Source organism: Falco naumanni, chromosome 4, assembly GCF_017639655.2.
Source record: "Falco naumanni isolate bFalNau1 chromosome 4, bFalNau1.pat, whole genome shotgun sequence".
In the NCBI taxonomy this organism is placed as follows: domain Eukaryota; kingdom Metazoa; phylum Chordata; class Aves; order Falconiformes; family Falconidae; genus Falco; species Falco naumanni.
Genome location: NC_054057.1, coordinates 61,071,834 through 61,085,041, shown reverse-complemented (window position 1 = coordinate 61,085,041; position 13,208 = coordinate 61,071,834). Strand labels below are relative to the sequence as shown.

Below are 13,208 nucleotides of genomic sequence, written 5' to 3'. Positions count from 1 at the left end.
GAAAAGCATATGAGCTATTCAAGATGAGAAGATAGGTAGTAATTAGGCATTTGAAAATATATACTGCACCTGCCAGTGGCAAGCAGGAGGACAAAGGAGACTGTAGCCATGCTGGTTTCATTGCTTTAATGGAAACTTGCATTATGCCAGCAAATGCAAATGAAAAAAAAAAAAAAGGTGGGCTGCTTCTGTATATTGACTAAATGGGGTTTCCAAATGCACAGGCCAATGAAGCGGCTACATCTGATTTAAAATTATTTTTTAAGAAAAGAAAAGAAAAGAGAAATGTGAACTGTCTGTGACTATGGTGAATTGTAAACCTTTAGGAGGTGGTGTGCAGGGTGCTCAGGCAATTGGTCTCAGGGGGTAGGTAAGTGCAGGCAGATGAGTAGCTTGGGGAGCTAGGTGTATTTGTCATCCACCTCAGCTGCTGAGACCCTCAGGAAAGGAGAGAGCCCGGAGTGGGTTTCTGGCCCCCTTCCACTGTCAGCAAGGAACCCATGAAAATCCACTATTGCCCTCTGCTGGAGTGAGGGCTGCCAGTGGGACCTGGGCTCCGGCCAGTGATGGAGGCAAAGATCCAGGAGAGAGAGGCAGGGAAAGAAAGAAAGGAGGAGCAAAGAGGAGAATGCAACGAAGAAAACAAGGGGAGTGTTAGTTAGTCCAAAATGAGAAAATGCATCATTGTTTGAAAGTGTTGGATGAAGAAGGAAATGAGTAAAATATGAGCGGAATGATAAAAATGAAAAGGGATGGAGAAAAAGGGAGAGGAAATCCCAGCAACACTGGAAAAGGGAGGAAGAGAGGGAAATAAGCAAAGAAGAAGAAAGAAAAAAGAGGGAGGTGGAATAATGAGGAGGAGAAGGAACTGAGAGGGGAAAGACAGGGAAAATCTGACATGCAGAGTGCATGGTTGAATTAGGCAGGATCTAGGGAAAAAGAGATAGCCTCCCTGTGTTTGGAGAGTGGAGGGGAAATATACAGAAGAGTAACAGCAGGACAAGGGGCAGGTTCAGGGATTCACAGCTTTAAAGCCAAAGGAATAATTGTGATCACTCACAGACCGTGCACTACGCAATGTGTTCAGTAAAGGATAAATAGGGAGAGGTGAACCTGAGTAACTGGTGTGTCTGGGGAGGTTTCCCCTGGGATCCTGCACTGACCTCATTAATCAGAATCATAGAATCACAGAATTATTTAGTTTGGAGAAGACCTTTAAAATCATCAAGTTCAGCTGTTAACCCAGCACTGCCAAGCCCAACACTACAGCGTACCCACCACCACATCTACATGTCCTTAGTGGCAGAACAGGGACCCTCTCCCATGGTCCCTGGGAGATAGCTCTTGTCAAGATATTTTTGCTCGCAGTGGAAAGGCACTCCCTCTTCAGCCAGAAGTGAAGAGAAGACACGAGGATATGTTCACAAGGACGTAGTGGAGGGGAGCTGACCATCTTGCAAGGGGAAGCATGCTGTGTGGGTACACAGAGGGAAAGCAGGCAGCTGGAGGGAATGATTGCATCTCCACACATGAAATGTGGCTGCTATCCATAGCTGATGGCATACCAAACCTTACTTCTCCAGGTGCAATTGGTCTGAGTGCTAGAAAAAAGGAAAATCTGAGGATTCTTCTAGATCCGCTCCTTGACACTGCTACATACAACAGTTGCTCCGTTACAAGGTTTTCCAATTACCTTCACCCTCCTCCACCAGTAGACTCTTTGCTGTGTGATAATTCCAGTAGGTTACCATGGCATATCTCGTTACCTGCTAATAGAGGTGCTCCTTTATCTCAGTGGGCTTTGTCAGTGCTAAGTGTATAATGCTGAATATAATATCCAGTTAGCTAATGAGCAGAACTGCTATTGAATTCTGTGCCATCCTGAGTGCTCCAGATGAGCTGGAAAGCTCTCAAGGCCAACCATTTCGATAAGGTTTTCTCTACTCCCCAATGTTAGCTGAGACGGAAATACCACGAGAAGAGCATCTGACCTCTGCAATTCCATTCCCTGATTGAACCAGAAAATGCAGGGGAGGAGGAACACAAACATCGCAGATAACAGCAACAGCAAAGCTCATCAAACTTGTTCCCAAGCTGCAAAATAAAAGGGTCAGGCAGAGTTAGTTAGGGGGAAGGTCTAGGCTTGCTTTGACTTCATCTTTTTTGTCTTCCAGAATTTAAGGAAGCGTTCTCACTCTTTGACCGGACTCCTAAATCTGAGATGAAAATCACATATGCGCAATGTGGAGACGTCTTGAGAGCTTTGGGGCAGAATCCAACCCAGGCTGAGGTCATGAAAGTGCTTGGCAGACCCAAACCAGAAGGTTGGTGCCCTCCTCTGTGTTTGTTTTGCAAAAGATCACTCTAAGAATTATTCATGAAGCAGATGATGTCTCCATTTTCTGATGAAAGATTCATTGTGAAATGGGAAAGGATATGGAACAGCCTTTGCAAATTGCTAGCAGAAAAGTAAATGAGGCAAAAAATGGTCTTGCAGTCAATATAATTGTCTCAAATTTAGGGGAATGAATTAATTGAATGGCCCTGTGTGTCAATGTGTTTTACAATGAGAAGCTTTTGCCTTTTAAAATTGCTTTGCTGACAGGCATTCACAGGTGTTTACTAAAAACACAGTCATTTTGAAGACATCCAAAGAAACAAAGGGATAGACTGATTGTGAGGACACAGTCTGTTCTGCAAAAGTATGTGTTAGAAGGTCTGTCATGATTGCAGTAATATCTCCCTTCACCTTCACCATACACTGGATATCTCTTCAGAACAAAGGAAATCTCTCTCAGACTCTATCTAAATTCAGGCATTTTTTACATTCCATCCATCTTTTCCTTCCACTGGGGTGTAACTGACTCTCAGGCCCTCGTTCAACAGCCACGATATGTCGGGATATGGCAGTGACACTGTGGCAGGTAGGACAAGGAGTTATACGGGAACAAAGTGTCCTCTGATCCTCTTGAAAGGCAAAGAACCAGGAAGCAGTGGGATATGCAGCCCTGCTCCTGCCTATTCCCTCTGAAGCTCCTCTCCCAGTACAGTTTTAAACATCTCTGCGTTACAAGGCTGCAAAGCAAAGCTGATTTTGTATTGGGAATGAGCTTCTTTTACTGTCTTCTGCTTAGTTCCATGCTTTTATGTTGCATGGAACAGCCCTGGGAGCCTAACAGCATTTCCCCCCCTTGATGTTTAAGGATGTCAGGTAGTAGGAGATAGCTATCTATCTATTAAAAACTCCTGTTTCTCTCTTTTCCAGATCCCTTTCCTGCTCTACCCATTCTTCCATTTGTACTTATGATATTTCTATGCTTTTCTCTGCCCTTTAGCCAGAATTTATTGCCACAGTTCTGCTACCCTCATCACTTACCCATGGTGGGTGCCCCATGGTTAGTCCTCAGCTTTCCCAGAATCCACCAAAAATTTCATTTCCATCTGTGTATTTGTAGACATGAACTCCAAGATGATCGACTTTGAGACCTTCCTGCCGATGCTCCAGCATATTGCCAAGACGAAAGACACCGGCACCTATGAGGACTTTGTGGAGGGTCTGCGCGTGTTTGACAAGGAGGGAAATGGAACGGTGATGGGTGCTGAACTTCGCCATGTTTTGGCTACCTTGGGTAAGGTAAAGCTTTTCCTCATGCAGTTTCATCACTGAGGTCTTTCCCATACAGCTTGTATCACTATGGGTGACCTTTATGGAGGAAATGACTGGGCAAGACTTCAGTTGTTACACTGTCCTCAGTTATAAAGCTTAAAGAAAGTTCTTTAATAATGAAGCTAAAAATCACTGATTTATAGCTCAAATATTTGTCTCTCCTCCTTCCTTCCTTCCTTCCTTCCTTCCCTCCTTTCTTCCTTCTCCGTTCTAGCATTTTATTTCTCCAACAAACATATTTCTATCACCACAAAATGATCCAGCCATTGGAAACCCCATCTATTCTTTTAGTGTTTCTCTCCATTTTTCTGCACCTTCAAGCAGAGTTCGAAGATGCAGCACTACTTTATCAGGCATCTGTTTAACAGAAGCGTCTCTGAAATGGAAAGCTTCTGGTTTTAAAGGAGGGATCAATATTTGTCTGTCCTTTCAAATTTTTATTTCAGAAGCTCAGTTTTTCACAGAAAGTGACGACAACAGAGTAAGTGCGAGTCAGAAAATCTGGCTGTAACTAAATGACAGGTTTCCAATTTGGATTAGAAGGCAGTGACATGTTGTCATCTGAATCCAGTAAGCATTTCTCAAGATCAGCCTCCACCACTAGCGTTTTTCCCCTATTTTTAAAAAAGGATGAGCCTTTACAAAAGAGATATGATTTAGACTGAGGGATTCCAGTGACAGGTTTTGACCTGCGATGTCAATTCAAGAAGCCAAACCTTTTTTTGTTCAGTGACACATCCGTGCCCATTAATGACACAGGGATTAAGAAAAGCCAGCAATGCTATTTTCATCAATGGCGCTATCGGATCGGTTTGGGGACCAAATTCAACAATGACAAAACAAATCCCACGGGGTCAGGACTGATGCCCTGTCTAACCTTACTGGGGACAAAGAAACCACTCTGGGCAGTTTTGGGAGTTTCAAGTACTTCAAGAAATATGTTGGTACTTACCCTTCTATTTCCAGTAATCCAGAGCAATGTGGCAATTCAGATTTTCAAGCACTGATAGGAAGTATTTCAATCTTAAGAAGTAACAGTTCTGTTCAGTATTTCAGTTTTAAGAATTAACAGTTCTATTTAGAGTGGCATCTCTTCACAACCACAGTCAAATATTCTGTAAATTAGCATGCTTTTTGCTCAGTTTTTAAAAAAAATCAGCTAAATTTTCACAGGTTCACATCAGCTGAGGACTTGTTCCTGTGGGCTAGAACTCAGTGATGGAAAAGTGGAACACGAGTAGCAGGGCACACGCAACGCTTTTTATTTTATTTCTATTTCTATGATTTCAGCTGAAATCACCCTCAGATCTCTTGTTTACCTTTCTGGAACTCATTTATCTCATCCTAAAATCAGTGCCTAATATCAGAATAAGTGGATGGATTGGGCTGATCTCTGCTTAAGCAAAATGAAGCCTTTATAGGCAAATAGGCACCTAATATTTGGATAACTAAATTAAATGGACTGGATCACTGTTCCAAATCACACATCCTAAGTTTGACCTTAGAATCTTCCTAAACCTCAAACTCAGAGGCAAACTAGTTGGTGACTCTACTAAGAGTTTTCTTAGTGAGGACTTGGTTGAAAAGTGACTAAAGCGTTCAAGAGTTGGCACTTTGAGCAAGCTTATTCTTAGAAAAATGCATATATGAACATGCTATCATGTGGGTTTCCATATTTATTCTGTCTTTCTGGTTTTTAGATCAAATTTTCTCAGTTTGCAAGTACAAAAGTATCTTTCCCAGCTGTCAGCACCACAAATTAAGCTGAAGAGAAAAATCACCCCTTCTCCTCTCTCACTCTTTTTTGGTATTCTTTGTTTCTTTGAACTGTGATTCATAAATTCTTTTAAAAGGGCCCAGGTACCAAACAGGCCTTTTGCTTTCCACCCAGGTGAGAGGCTGACTGAAGAGGAAGTTGACAAGCTGATGGCTGGCCAGGAAGATGCCAATGGCTGTATCAACTATGAAGGTAGGTATGATCACCCTGGTCCCAGCAGTGCTCATGTGGAGTAGGATGTGTGCTTTTCCAAATTATAGACCAATTCAGAATCTATAATGTTTCTGATATATCCTATTTGTTGAAGGTTACTTGTATTTTTCATATCTGATGGCCATGGCCCTTTCAGGAGGTGGGACTGTATATTCTTATTTTGTTTGCCTGTTTTTAAAATTTTTTACATTATTTTTTCTACCTGCTCCCACAGTTCCTGGTCCTCTCAGAAACAGATACACATACATCTTGAGACTTCCTTCTAAATAATTAGATTTTCCTCAAAAAACTCGGGGGAAAAAAGAAAATAATGAGTATGTGAACCATGGTTCTCTCCTACGTCTTACAAGCCTATGTGGTTCAGGCTGTTCAATAAAACCACAACGTTGTGGTAGGAATCATGAACCCATGCTTTCCTACACAGCTGAGTCCTTTGTAAGGTTAACTGGTGACTATTTGTATCATCCTGGTGATTTAGCCAGTCTGTTATATTTGCTTTCATGAACGTTTGGGTTGGTGGTCTCCTGTTTACAAATACTAGTGATCTGAGCTCAGGGAAACGTTTCTTACAAGTAGTTTATTGGTAGAAAACTGTAGATTTACCCAATCAAATGACTCATGAACTAATGCTGAATTCAGAGGAATTCATAGCATGGGGGTTTATTGGGAAGGAAAAAAGAAATTCCTTACTACAAAATTTATTTTTTCCTTTCCTTTTGAATTTCAAAATTATATGTAATGAATGCTTTTTTTAAATGGAGAAGAACAGAACCCAAACCCTTTTGAAACAAAAGCTTAATTTGACTTTGAAATACCTTGTTTGTTTGTAAACCTGAGTTCACTGGAGAGATTTAGTCATGGTACCTGACTTGGTGACCTTCTGTGGATTCTGGAGGTTCACTCCAGAGGCACCTTCATGCACCCCGACTTAGTACAAACGTGCTGAAGTCTTGAAAGCCTTGCGAGATGAGGACCCAGAGCTTCTCATGGCTGTATGTTTTGGAAAGCCAGTTCCATATGGCCGCCAGGGGTAAGGGATTGAGCAAGCTATGGATGGACTGGTGTGTGTGTTCATTTCCACTGGCTACCTAGATTACTGGCTACTCTGCACTGTATAGATATTAACTTAAGGACTTACAAAGCATTTAGCACCTGGTGTCTGGAATCTCAGTTACAAAGTGGTGTGGTCTTCATTGCATCAGAGGAAGCAAGAAGAGTGAATTTAAATACCAACCAAGCTGAGATATCCAGGACATTAATGAATTCAATGAAAGGGAATTGATAATGACCCTTCTCTTTCTCTTGTTTGCAGCTTTTGTGAAACACATCATGGCTAACTGAATGTCAGGTGAGTCTCTTCTGTCCTGCTTGCATATCCTGTTATTTTGGTTTGGGCATCTGAGAGGGGCTTGCAGAATATGTAAGTGACTAATGAGAGTGAATATTTTCAGCATGTTGTACAAGGAAGTAGGACAAAGATGAGTAAAATGTTGTCTTCATCCTATTAAGCGGACAGAAAAGCAGTGACCTTTCTGCAATTGTCTAGTAAATCTGGATGCCTTTATTTTAAAAGTCAAACATAATACATCCTAAAAGGATTTGATTTCCAAAGAACAAGTGCTCATTCTTTTATGATGAAGCTTCAAAGGATGCATGTTTTTCATGTCCACTTACAAGTCCCTGCTCCTAGACTTCTAAAAAGGCAAGGAGATAGAACTGAGCTGAACAGGGAAAGAGTGGGCAAAGGATACAAGGAAAAGTAGGTAAGAAGGAGTAATGCATGCTTATAGTGCTGAAGCTATACTAGGGGGATAATTATTGTCCTTCCATAAATCTGGCTCCCACCATCTCCTGGCAAATGGCTTGGTTTTCCAGGAAAAGACACAAGCTTTGTCCAGCACATCTTCTGGCTTTATTCAGTAGTGTTCTCCAAACCACAGTACCGTTAAGGGTATCTCTGTCTCGCCATTGCAAATGAGCTGAACTTCATTTCCAGTATTTCCTGGTCATCATTTATTTTTGTATTCCTGGAAAAGATGCCCGCTGTTTTCAACTGGCAATCACCATTATTTATCTCTGTTCAGCTCTTGGGGAAGGTCTGACCTGAGAACTAACCAACTCCATCTATTCTGCAAAGCATCTGATAAACTGGGAAAAGCAATGGCTTCTTTCAGATCTGTACTGGTTGTTTTGGATTTTGTTTTAGTTTTGTTGGTTTGTTGTTGTTTTTTTTTCTTCTACTTTGGTTTATTTTTCTACTCTGTCCTGACCAGGACTGGCTTTGTTTTGCTTTTGGTGCTGACATTATCCCAGCCCACTGAGGCCCGTCAGTTGTGTGGTGACTTTTGATCATGTTCACTGACACCCCAGGGAGGAAGTGAAGCAGGAGTCAGATCCAGATTTTGGGGACTTTTGTTCCAAGACATATTTGAACAAAATGTAAACTGGCTAAAAAAGATGAGTGGTTTCCTTATTATGGTCCAGGTTTTTTTCTTAAAGGCGTTAATCTTCTCTGAGCATACACTCAGTTTTCCAGTAATGGCTCCCAGTTTTTGATTTCAAAGATCTGGACTGGCCCACAGCCCTAGTGGGTAATCCCACAGCTAGCATGATCCTTATTTGTTGTTTAGGCATTTTCAATCCTTAATCCTATCCTAACCCATGGTCATGGGAAATTCCCATTCCAATGCCAGAAGTCATTCTAGTCACCTAAAGCAGTGTCAGCCCCTGAAGAAGACAAGTGGTGAGCGGTAAAGCTGGCACAGGGCTGGAGCTGCAGCACAGGGGGCAGCAAGAGGGTCTTTGCCTATGGGGTTTTTGGAAAGGGAGCTGAGGGCTCCTGGCTCACACAGAAGCGATGTGCCACTGATGCACTGATGAACCATGATAGGCATCATTCAGTGGTGGCACCTTCCACTCCTTGCCGTGCTGCTGGTGGCGTGGTTAGGGAAAGATGAATGCAGTCTTTACCCTGGAAAGGGCGATGGCCCTTTGCCATAGAGCATATAACACATCCCCAAACTCTGGATTTGAATTCAGTGGGAATCTGGATCTGCATGCAAAAATAAAGTAGGGGCTTGTGTTTCTTGGCCATTCCCACATGCTGGACGAAAGCTAAAGATGTATCCCAGTAGAAGAACTGAACTATGTCTTTGCTTTTTTGTTTATTTTCTGAGTGTAGTTGTTGTGACTAGTCTATATTGACTTTTCTTGTATACAGCCTCTCCACTGGCTTGCCCCAGGTGCTACATACTATTTATAACACAGAGTAATCAATTACATCCTCAATTAGTGCCTCTTCCACTGTTTTTTTCAGCCCCCCCAGGGTCAACGCTCTGCAGGATTATAGACAATTGGTCTTCCTTCACAGCAGGCACTGCTGTAGGAAACACTCGCAGACTGGCTACACATCTGCTGCTTACACTGTTCGGTGTAGGGAGTGTGAGGGCAGGACACAGGCAGCAGGACACATCAAGCTTTCTCACACAGTGATGTGAAAAACACAGCTGTGCTTTCTAGCTATGTGAGAAAGCACCGTACCCCACTCGTGGTCCAGTGACCGCTGCAGTGTGGAGCAGGGCTGTGGGGTACGTGCATCAAACTACGTGGATCCCCGGACCCCCGTGAAGGCAATGCACAGAACCCTTCCCCTGCCGTGTGATGGCATATGTGATGAGCATGGTCAACCTTATCTCATGGTCCATCTCTTGGGTGCATACCCATTCATGGCAGCTGGTCAAACAGCCCAAAATAATGGGGAAGAACATTGGGAGCAGGCTGGATGTTGTCAGAGTTGTTTGGATACCCACTTTAACACAAATCCTGTGTTACAAACCCACCTTATTTAACTTCAAACTTACAAGTTGAGGTAGTGGAGCAATACAGCTGGAGGGGCAGCCTGTATTTTGTGTACACAGAGGCTCAATTCAGTGCCCCACATGCAGGTCCATGGTGGTGTTTGAGGTGCTCCAGGGGTCTCTTATGTCCATGGCCTCACAGACGGGACGCAGCCCATGGCAGGCTGGTACTTGCTGGCAGCTGGCAGCCAGGCAGGGTACGCTAGGACATCTCAAGTGGCTTTAGGTGCTGAGGTGTGAGGAAGTGAGTTGAGCCCTGTGGCTTGAATTTGTGACTGTAGGTGAAATCCTCGAATATGCCATCAGTATTCGACCAGCTGACATAGTCTTCCTCAGCTCCCCATCAGATTAACATGCCTACAAGTAGGTGGCTACATGCAAGTGGGGTGTCTCTGTTTCCAGACCTAAAGGACATCCAGTCAGATGGAGCATGCAGAGTGATTCACCTCATCTGGAGAAGGGACACAGATGCAGTGATTCCAGCTGCCAATGCTGAGGACAATTGTCCTGCCAGCACTGCATCATATTTACTATCTGTATGGGGATGTTCTGAGCACCTTGGGGCTCTCAGATTGCCTCAGATGCTTATGGTTTGGGAGCTGGATCCTGCCTGAAATCTAGATGTTAGCAAAGAGAAATCCCTGTGCTCAGACATTACTGATGGAAGACTGAGGGATAACAGAAGTAGGAGAAACTGTCTAGTGGCTCAGGAGCTGGACTGTTTTTCTGGAAAGCTGAGTCTTTACCCTGGCTTAATGTCTGACATGGCTATATTGCCTCTCCATATCACTGCTTCCCATGTTTTGCCCATCATTTACACATTGAGTGTAAGATTGTGGGGTTGGGAGTGACCGAGCATATTCTGTCATGTTATGCCATTGCTCTTTGGTGTCCACATCTACACAGATGTGCAGAGACATCAGCTGCAGGCTCACTGCTGATGAGCAGAGTACAGATGCGTGAGGATGACTGAAGCCGATTCCCAGTGGCATTGTTTGTTTCTTCTTTCTTCCTCTAATGCTTATAAATAAATTTATTTTTAGAACAAGATTGGTGCCGAGAACCCCAGATGCTGGCCTTGGATTTCGATGTAATGGAATGTCTTCTCATTTTTCAGCCCCGATTCCCATTACAGAGCTACAAAATGTGCTGTCCTTGAAGTTACTTGGATAAACGTTTTTTTTTGTTTGCTTTGTGTTTTTTCTTCATGGGAAGAAGGTAGCCTCTGTGGAGATTCAATACACTCAGGAAACTGAAGGAACTGGAATCAGAACTTTGAATACCTGGGCATTGTAATTTTTTGCTGATAAAGAATATAAACAGCAATACAAAATTGTTAGGTGAGAGGGGATTAAAGGGGAGTAATTTTTTTCATTACTAAATCAACCAAAAGACTTATTTGTCATTTAGCCATATGTTTCCCTCCCCTCTTCCTTCCAAAACAACTGGACCTTTCTCTTGTGTTTATTGCATTTGTTAAAAAACAGCTGTAGGAGAGTAAGGGAGAAAAGAAACTAAACCAATCATATAAATCTCATGTGTACAAGAAATACTCTCAGTCTTTAGAGAAAAAGAGTTAAAGTAGAATGCCCAGCAATCAGCAACAAACACACATTGTTCACGTGTTTCTCAGCTTTGGAAGATACCACCGTTAACACATAAGATGTAAAAGGAAAAAACAAAGCAAAACCAGAAGTATACACAATGTTTGCTAAAAGGCATCTCTTCTCCACAAGGATTACTTCCCATTCCAACGGTCTGACCTATGAAACAAGTAAAAAGTCTTTCCCAATGCAAACTGGAAATTGTTCTAATATACAAATCTTGGTCCTGTAGCTTTTCACAGTAAAACATGGGATTCTTTGTCAGCTGGTTTCATCATTGTTTCTATGTCTGTGTGAGGGAAGGGGAAATGGGAAATAAATGCTGTTGGGAAAAACCTCAGTAGAGGCAAATGCAAGTTGAGAAGCATGAAAAAGCAGATGGATTAATCTGGCTGATTTTCTGGGGAATAATAATTTTAAAAGTAAAAAAACCCCAAACCAACAATATATCCTTTGGGGCTGGAAAAAGGAGAAGCTACAAGCTGGTACACTTTGTTGGGAAATACAAAAAAAATCTGAATATGAACACTCCATTTAAGCAAGAGGAATTGTTAAAACAGACAACTTGGGAACTTGGTGGAGGAAAGATAATCAGTGGAACATTGGAATACCAGGATGCAAACTGCATAGCAATGACTGAATAGGTCATCCCTGCAGAGAAGAATTGCTATGAACGAGAGAACACAAACTATCAAATTACATGAATATACGAGCTGTAACAAAATGTACCATTGAATAGCCATAATAGAAAATCAGCAGTTAGAGAGCTAAATGCACTATCAAGCTGATGGCAATAACAATAAAATCCTAAAGGAAATTCAACAAGATAGTGCAGAGGGAGGAGTAGAAAGATGCTCATGATGACAGGAATGTCTTATACCCAGCCTGGATTAACTGTACACAAAGGTGGAAGTAAGTGACAAAAAAAGTTGTCACTATGTGTCACTAGTTTTGAAGAAACCACCTGTGAAGCATCATTCCTGCACACAGCCATGCACTGAACAGCCACTGATAAGGCCATGAGATCACCATCTAGGTCTGCTCCAGTGTGCCGGGGGTGGACTCCAGAGGCAGTCACCACCCGTGGTCCATCTCCTCCTCGGGGCTCCTTTTGGGGACATCCCCTTCCACTCTCAGCATTGGCTCCTGTGATTTCCTAGGAAATGGAGCTAACACCATTTCATAAGCATCTTGCCTTCACTGTCTTGTCACTGTATATTTAGATATTGATTAGATATACCCTAATGAGGGTTTAATATTGTTTTGAATCTAAGGTGTACAGTAGTTGGAAAATGCAGCTCTTTCTCCCTTTCCCACTGATGCAATGAATCATTGGGAATGCCTCCTCTCTTCTACCTTACCCTTCCAGGGGTATCTCTAGTTTAAAGACCCCTTGAGCTCTCGGTCTCACACAGCTGAGGAGCACTGTGAGGGCTCAGCACAGAAACGTTCTGCCAGCAGGTACCATCTGACCACCTCCTCTTTGTCCTCCATCCCCTGTTGCTCTGTCACCAAAGCTCATCTCTAAATTGGGCTATTGCCATGACACACAGAGTCCTACATGTCCTAGTCTGGAGCCAAACCTGTCAAAATTTTCATCAAAATCAAAGTGAGGTTGTTTGTCCTGACCTTTATTTACAACATCAGGTGCAGCTTTAGAGGAGAAATGCTACTGTCTCCAGCGGGCTGTCAGTTGCTCACTTCCTCAGCTGCTGCACACAAAGCCACCACCCTGCCGCTACTCAGACCCCCAGTAAGGGGTCACCTGGAGCTATGATATCTAAATCTTGCAGAGTATTTCACCATATAACCCCCAAACAACATCTGTCCTCATCCACAGATGCAAGCAAGGCTTTCGTCTGGGCATACGGGTGGCGTTCACCTGTCTAAGTGCAGCAGAGCTGGTGTCACCATCCGTCCTGGGCTTCAGTGCTTATCTCCTTGGCACACACGGCATTCTGTACCGTGAGGATTACACATCATTACTGGTTTTGTTACTGGTTTTGTTGTTGCTGTTACTAAAATCACAGTTTGAAACACCCTCAACCACATGAGTCCAGCAGCTGGGATTGATGTGAGGCTCTGAGTTA

General features: G+C 43.0%; 1 protein-coding gene across 1 annotated transcript in view; it reads left to right on the top strand.

Moving 5' to 3' along the window:
• Nucleotides 1-11,382, top strand: part of MYL3 (myosin light chain 3) — a 35,426-nt gene extending 24,044 nt beyond the window's left edge. Inside the window, exons 4-8 of the mRNA XM_040593214.1 lie at nt 2,175-2,324; nt 3,456-3,629; nt 5,559-5,636; nt 6,970-7,005; nt 10,558-11,382. Of these exons, the coding sequence (XP_040449148.1) occupies nt 2,175-2,324; nt 3,456-3,629; nt 5,559-5,636; nt 6,970-6,998 (431 nt within the window). The 3' untranslated portion in view covers nt 6,999-7,005; nt 10,558-11,382. The remainder of the gene's footprint in view (nt 1-2,174; nt 2,325-3,455; nt 3,630-5,558; nt 5,637-6,969; nt 7,006-10,557) is intronic.
• Nucleotides 11,383-13,208: the final 1,826 nt, after the last annotated feature.